Source organism: Rhinolophus hipposideros (assembly GCF_964194185.1).
Source record: "Rhinolophus hipposideros genome assembly, chromosome: 20".
In the NCBI taxonomy this organism is placed as follows: Eukaryota; Metazoa; Chordata; class Mammalia; order Chiroptera; family Rhinolophidae; genus Rhinolophus; species Rhinolophus hipposideros.
In genome coordinates, this window is record NC_138066.1 from 22,049,252 (window position 1) to 22,056,988 (window position 7,737).

General features: G+C 42.5%; 1 protein-coding gene across 1 annotated transcript; it reads left to right on the forward strand.

Annotated features, from left to right (window-relative positions):
• Window positions 1-2,797: 2,797 nt before the first annotated feature.
• Window positions 2,798-6,050, forward strand: LOC308488425 (protein Wfdc21-like; the record flags this gene model as incomplete). Its single annotated transcript, XM_081028138.1, has 3 exons — window positions 2,798-2,894; window positions 4,821-4,921; window positions 5,999-6,050. The coding sequence occupies 2 exons, from the start codon at window positions 2,798-2,800 to the stop codon at window positions 4,913-4,915; spliced, it is 192 nt and encodes a 63-aa protein (XP_080884264.1). The 3' UTR covers window positions 4,916-4,921; window positions 5,999-6,050.
• Between the last annotated feature and the right edge of the window lie 1,687 nt (window positions 6,051-7,737).

Below are 7,737 nucleotides of genomic sequence, written 5' to 3' on the forward strand. Positions count from 1 at the left end.
TGAGTCCTAACTTTGATCTGATTGGGCAATCAGATTCTCTGTAGCAAGCAGCTTAGCTCAATGCAGCTGTGCTCTGCTAAAATCTTGATAATTAGCACCCTGCTAGATGAAGTAGAATTCTGTGTCCTCAGAAGCTCATTTATCTGTGTCCCAGAGAGGAGTCAAAATTATTTTCTAAGCATTTGGACCTAGCCTGACAGTGATGTGTACTAGTTAAGAGCACTGTCTTTGGAATTTGATCTTGGTTCTGCCATTGAACTATTATTTGGGGTATGTTACCAAACCTCTCTGTGACTTTGTTTTTTCTACTGTAAAATAGCAATAATAATGGCTGAAAACCATGTAGGGTGTCTTCCTAATTACAATGGCTTCCTGAATGCTGCTCCCTTAACACACACACACACACACACACACACACACACATACACACACACACACACACACAAACCTCAGCAGTTTTGTTTGTATCAGTCAGGAAGTGGGGTGGAGAGTGTGACATCTGACTCAAGCCAGGCCAATCGAATTCTCTCCCCTAAGCATTCTAGATTTCAGAATGAGAAAATCTTGTACTTTCTGGATTGAGCTTGAATTTGGGGCCTAAGGGGTGGACATATTCCCCCCAACATACGAGGATGGTCAGCAGAAAGAGACAGATGAAGTAGGTGGGAAAGTGAAGCAGAGATGACACCCTTTCCTCTTCATACTAAATTCTCTCCTTTAGCAATCAGAGTCCTAATTCTGACAAACCGCCTCACAGCCTTGTTAGGATAAAATTCAAAGGTGTTTGTAAAGAGCTTAGCCTTGAATAAAACAAGCACTCAATAAATAGCATTTATGAATTGTTGCACCCTTGGCTCACGTCTAAGGTAGGCTTCTATTCAGACACAGATGTGGTTGAGGTTTTTTTTGTTTTTGTTTTTGTCACTGGACAAATTAAGTTTCTTTAGACTTTATAGACCAACAAGGCTTAAATGTACAAAATAGCTGCATGCCAAGTTAAATCCAGGAAAGATTTGAAAGTGACATTTGTACGAGCCTTTTCAGATATGTCAGAGAAAGAAAGGGAAAAGGAATTCCAAGTTCAAGAAACAGCTTGAACCAGGTTATTAAAGCAGGAGTACTTTGTAAGGGGCGGCAGCCAGAGCAGGTGTTTGGGATGGGGACTGGGCATGAGGAGCAAAGGAGGAGGCAGGGAGGGAGGTGAGGGCCCCATTGCCAAGGTGCTGAAGGCCCCAGTCAGGTCGAGTAACTCAAAGGCCAAACTGAGCATGTGCTAAGGGCACAGGCAAAACAGGCACTCAACATAAAATCTGAAAAGAGGACATCTGAAAAGAAAGGAGTATAATTTTAACATACGTTTGAGTTTTGTGCAATTTCGAAAACTTCTTTTGTTTCAAGTTTTAGCATTTTTTAAAATTTACAATTACATATGTAGACTATCACTATAATCTTTCAGTGCTTAGGTTTCTTTCTGGTCCTGACTCTGTTCCAGAAATTGGACACCGATGAATTTCAGTTTGGGTATAGGCAGGGTTGAGTTAAGGCAGTTTACAAAATTATTCTCTGACTAGCCTATGACTATATCCTTTAACCCACCTAGGGAAACTAATTTATGAGGTCAGTTGTTTGCCCGAAACACCTCCATTTGGTTGCATTTCAAAAACTGTGACAAATGAAGCATCACAGGGAGGGCCTCTTCCTGTAGACCCAGAATTGGAACAAGGGTTCTTGGTGAAACATCAAGTACTCCATGTTCTAAAGAGAAGTCAGTCATCTCCCCAGGGTCTTATTAAGAGGCAGCAAACTGGTCCTGCCTTTGCCAATCAGCCCAGTCATCTTTATCTCACACACGTAAGACATTTCATGGGATACAGTGTTCACGGCCAAAAGTTATACATGCCTCTCCCCAGCCCCACTGCCACTGGGGAGGGAAGAGGGCATATTCTTCCAAAAACCCAACTGTGTTTTAAAAAATCACTCATCTAGATTAGGAGTGCCTACAAGGAGGAGACAAAAGAAATCTCACTCCCCAACTGGTTGATTCCTGCAGGCTCATCCCACTCCCATCAGAATGCCTGATGACAGACATTCTGGAAGAGTTGAACATGTGTATCGGGAGTTTGGGTTCTCAGAAATGAAGGTGGACAAGATGAAGTGAAACTCTATGTTAAGAAAATTACATATATCAGATAGGCAAAGATACTACATCTGCCTAGGTATCCAGCAATGGAGAGAATCAGGCTAAGCCAGAAAGACACTGAGGTCACCTTCTTACCACATGCAGGTGACCTAGGAGCACCCCTGCTGGCTCTCTTATTGCTTCTCCCTTCCATCAATACCAGAGGCACCAGGGTCCAGCGCAGGGAGGGGAGAGGTGAAAGAACATACTGCATCCTCACTAGCTAGCACCCAGTTTCTTGGTTATAATTTCTATATTCCTCGTGCTTAGTACATCCTTGGCTCAGAAGAGACATCTGATACTTGTGTTGAAAAACGAGTGAATGAAAGTACATAATAAAAGTTATTACAACCTATGTTTTAGTCGCGCTTTTCTCAGGAGTCTTACTTGTCGGTCAGAGAGGGTGTTCCCTTGGCTCAGAGACTTGCTTAGGTAACAGTGTGGCACAGGCCAGGGTACACGTGGTTTGTGTTCTCCAGAAATATTCAGGCAGGGTTCAGGCTCCCACAGTCCCTAGTCCCACCCCTGGCCTTACATTCCAACTCAGTGGGTGGAAGGGTATAAATTTCAGCTGTTCTCAGCCCTGCTGCCTTTTTACCGAAGACTTCCCATAGCACCATGAAGTTCCTAGGTTTCATCCTCCTGGCGCTCCTCCTCACCCTCAGCCTAGAGGTACAGGAGCTCCAGGCTGCCGTGATAAAGATGCAACTTTTGGGTGAGTCCAGGAAGAAGGCAACTCCAGTCTTCTCTAAGTGAGGGAGACAGAAAGTAGGATATCAGGGCCCAGTGCGTGCAGGGGGAGGAGGGGAAGAAATAAGAGAAGGAAAAAGAATTCTAGTCACTGCAGGGACCCACGTTAACTACAGAATCTCTCTTCTTCTGCCTCCATTTTCTCCCCCTCCTTTCTTTGGATCACCCTTCCTTCTGAGCTCCCCTCCACTTCTCCCTTTCTACCCCCTCATCAGGTATCCTCTATCTCCCCAGCATATCTCTCTCTCTCTCTCCAAACAGATTGGATTGTCTAGAGAAAATATTTCCTTAATTATGTTAAACACTAATTGTCTCAATCCCTTGTTTTTACCATTGACAGTCTCAAAGGAGTAATCTTCATTCTCAGCCCCTACTTCCCCTTACTTCTTTCTTGAACCCCTTGAAGACTGACTAGTCTCCACCACTGATCGCATCATTCTGCTGAAACTTCTCTCCTGGGGCCTGTCAACAGATCTCACGATTTTTGTCAGTAGCCAAAGTCTTTAACCTCTGCAACATCTGACATTTTTTCGCCACTCCATCAATCCTCAAACTTTCTTCTCTCCTGGATTTTCTTCACTGTATCTCTTTCTTCTCCCTAAAGATTATTGGATGCAACTCTTACTCCTCTCTCTTCTTGGTTTTCCTCCCCGTACATTCAACTAGTTGCCACACACCATCCATTCTTTGAAATTCTCTCTTGCACATGTTCCTGCCTTTCCACCCACCATTGCCCCACTGTATTCCCAGCCCTGGTTACCCCACACCTGGACCAACGCAATAACTTCCCAGCAGCTCTCTCTGCCTCTCCTTTCTGAAGTTTGCTTGCTTGTTGAATCATGGCTCTTTCTGTGCTCTCACACCAGAATAATCTTTGTAAGTAAATAGCAATCGCATCCCTCTCTTGGCCTACCAAACGAAATCCAAACTCCTCAGGTCAAGCTCCAGCCTCTGTAACTTTGTCCCCTGCCTACTTTTTCTGCATTGCTTCCAACTGTTCCCTAATACTTACCCAGCCTTCCATTTGCCAGTGCTCTCATATTCCTTGTATTTCAGGTGTGGAGGCAGAGGAGGCACCGAGGGCACAAGATTTAGGGAGGTGCTCACCCTTAGGGTAGTGCAAGAACCTCCTTAAATTTTGCTCCCAAGGCACCTCATGCGCCTCTCCCTATCCCAGCTCTGTTCGTGAACTTTTGCTAGTAATTCTTTACTCTTCTGTCAAAACCTTACTACCCTCCTCAGTTCTGCCTTAAGAAGATTTTTATACTTCAAGACTCGCCTTTTCTGATCAAACTAATTGAGTAATGTCTTCTTTCTTCTGAGCCCCTTTAGTCTTTTGGATATACCTCTCTTGGGACACTTGTCACAAACTGCTTTGCTTTTAGTACTTAAAACGTAAGTCTTATTTGCATTGATAGACTTTAAGCTGCTTGAAGGTAATGAATGACCCTATCTTACATCTTTGCATTTCCTGAATAATTTACTTCTATGCTTTATACATAGTAAGAAATGAACAGTATAATGAGTGACCCAACTGCCGTGAGTGGAGACAAGAAGTCTTTACCCTTCTCACCATGAGTCAACAACAGTTAATAGAAACATGGAGGCATGGCATTGATTTTCTCTGAGGTCTGCAAGTACATAGTATGAGACCTCCCACTAGGCCCCCTTCCTACACATCTTTAAAGCAGGCCTTGCTTTACTGGGATTATGTGCATGCATTGTTTTTAACAGAAATATGTAAGGTGTTAATAAGTATTATTCTCCCAGAAATCATTTACATTGCATTATATATTGAACTAAAAGAAAAAAGTAGAGCTGGCTCCTTAATCAAGGGCTACCTCTCTGTGCCTATAATATGGCAGTCTTCAGTTGGTCTGTTCTCACGTAGGCACCTGCATTGAGCTCTGCAGAGGTGACTGGGACTGTGGTCCACGGGAGCATTGTGTCAGCAGCGGGTGCAGCCACGTCTGTGTTGCAGACTAAGGACAGGTAATAACATCAGGCCCTTTCGTGGTGCCTCAAAACTTGTCCACCCCAGGCAAGCTGTACTCTTGGCCCTGATGGGACTTCCCAGAAATGGGTAGGACAGAAGCCTCTATGTGGTCTCTCCCTCTTCATTCACCCTTCCCAAGAAAAAGAAGCATCTGTCACAGGATGGTGGTTTCCAAACCTTTAAAATAATTGAATTACCCAGTATATCATAGAGAGAAATCAGGCTATTGGATCAAAAAGAAGATAAAAATCACTTATAACCCCCATCCCAAAATGATGTCTGCTTGACACTTTGGTGAATGTTTTAAACACACACCCAAATATATAACATAAAAATGAGATAATCTTGTACCTATTTTTATTTCTTGATTGTTTCACTTAGAAATAGCTAGCAAACAACTTTTAATACCAACACTAATGCTTCTATACCATCAACTTTACTGGCCTTATAGAAGTCCATCATATATGCTCATATACTTAGCAACCTCCATTAATACATATTTAATATAGTTCTATTTTTATAGTATTAATATGGTGTAATGAATATTAAATTGGTATACATGCCCTAATTAATTTTTGTTTGGATAAATTCTAAGAAGTATAATTAATGACCAAAGAGTATGCTCATTTTAAGCCTTTGCACATTGCCATATTGACCTATGAAAACCTCTTTCCTATAAAAATATTTCAGGGTCCTCACATGATAGCTTCTTTATCTTCAGTAGCTATTAAATGCAAAAAAAAAAGCATAATTAAAAGCTACTGTGATTCAGTTTTGATTACAAATTAAGTTGTATTAAACACAACAGAATCAACATATATTTTAAATATAATCCATTTGTGTTCAGAATGCATTATTTGTCTAATCCACCTACAATCCTTGGGATGCTTTTGACCTTGCTGGCTTCTTGCAGGTGCTTATTGATTCCCAGAACTGGGAACTTTTGCCTTTCAATTGTATTTTGCCAATTCAAGTGGATTCAGGTCTCACGTATGATTTTTTTGGGTCCATTTCTCAGGGGAAGAGTTATTTTAAGGGTCATCCTTCTCTAATAATTGCTTATCCCTTCTTAGAGTTGCTATCTTCAAAGATGTGACTATTCGGAGCTCCTTGCCCAGGAAGACAGATGAAAATGGGGAACCTGTGAATGGAGATGACAAGGAACGTGGTGGGGAAGGAAAAAGAGTTGTTTCTTTAAATAAACCATCATTGTTAAAAGTACCCACACTACTTGAGTTATTTGGGCAGGGGTGATGAGGAGGAGGAGGAGGGAGGGGGGATAGATGACATTTGTTGGGCACTTGCTATGCAACAAGGACTGTCTTATGTTCTCCACAAGCATCATCTAATTTATCCTCCAACAACCTGTGACTACGCTTATTATCATTACCGTTTTACATATAAGGACACTGAGGTTTGCAGAAATTAAGTGATTTGCTCAAAGTCATACAGGAGATAGGTGTCAGGGTCTTAACTGTAATACCATGCAACCTACGATGAGCCACACCAAACTCAAATCCTTTTCACAGTCTCCTTCATGGCCACCTCTACTGTAGTGATGACCAGGCCTCATGTCCTTTTAGCCCAGTGTTTTGGACATCTCTTCTGCCCTGCTTTAAATACTCTTCACCTTGCACTTTAATTCTAACCAGTTTATCTCAGGCATCTATCTACTAGCGTAGCACAAGGTAACTTGTCAGCGTCTTACCCTCGAACTTGTACCCCATTATCCCACACCTCTCACTTTTGCCTCAGGGCTTCTTTGATTCTACAAGAGACTCATGTGGGAAGCACCACATACCGATGCATATTCAACTTAGAAAGACTGGAGAGTTCATGCTTGTTGGGGCAACGCTTGACAATAGAGGTCAATGGGCAATTCGATAACACATACTTGTATTGATTCTCCTTTCTTCCCTGTTCATTCCTGAATAAGTCACTCACCTACTAACCTCATCTGAGGCTCTGCTTTAGAACTCAGACTAAAACATCAGTGACTAGGTCTTAGCTCCTGATCTGAGCAAATGTTGGAATATCACAAATACACACACATGCATAACCTACATATGCACATGTCCCAAGAATAAACAATAATATACAAGCATCGTGAAATCTAAATTCAAACAACAAAATGTTTCTCCCCGTAGAAGCCCAGTCTTCAGAGAACTAGCTATCTAAAACAAACCCCCAATTTCCATTGCTAAACCGAAGTGTTTTAGTCTCAGGATAAAACATGGGCATTCAGGTGACTTCAAGGTTTTCTCTAAGAGCCATGGGTGAGAACTGGCTTTATATTTGCATAACTCAAAGGTTTTCTTAGTCTGCCCGAAGGTTAATTTCAAGCCTTCACCTCTTGGGTGGATGGAAAACTGTCCACCGCTTTAACAATGGCTCTTTTCCAGCATCTTGCTTTTCAAGTTTCAGGAAATCTTGGGGTGTCCAATCTCAACCAGGCTACCCCGAGGCAGGTTATATGTTATATAGTTCAGTTTGAATCCCCAAATTACTTTTGTGTGGTGAGCTGTCTCAAGATCCACAGGAGCACAGCCAGCTGCAGGGAACACTGGGGAATGTAACCCTTATCCAAGCGTGCTTGTATGCCTGGGGATAAAAATCAGGGGCTGCAATAGGATGCACGAAGAGTAGAAGAATGTCATAGAACTAGCAGTTTCTGCCACTGCCATCCACAACAGCCCCTTTCCAAGCCCAGCCCGATTCTGAACGCTGGTGCTCAACAGGAATGTCAGCCCTGCTCAGGAACAAAGGTTCTGGGAAGACACACAGAATTGCCACTTTATAGTCAGGGCTCAAG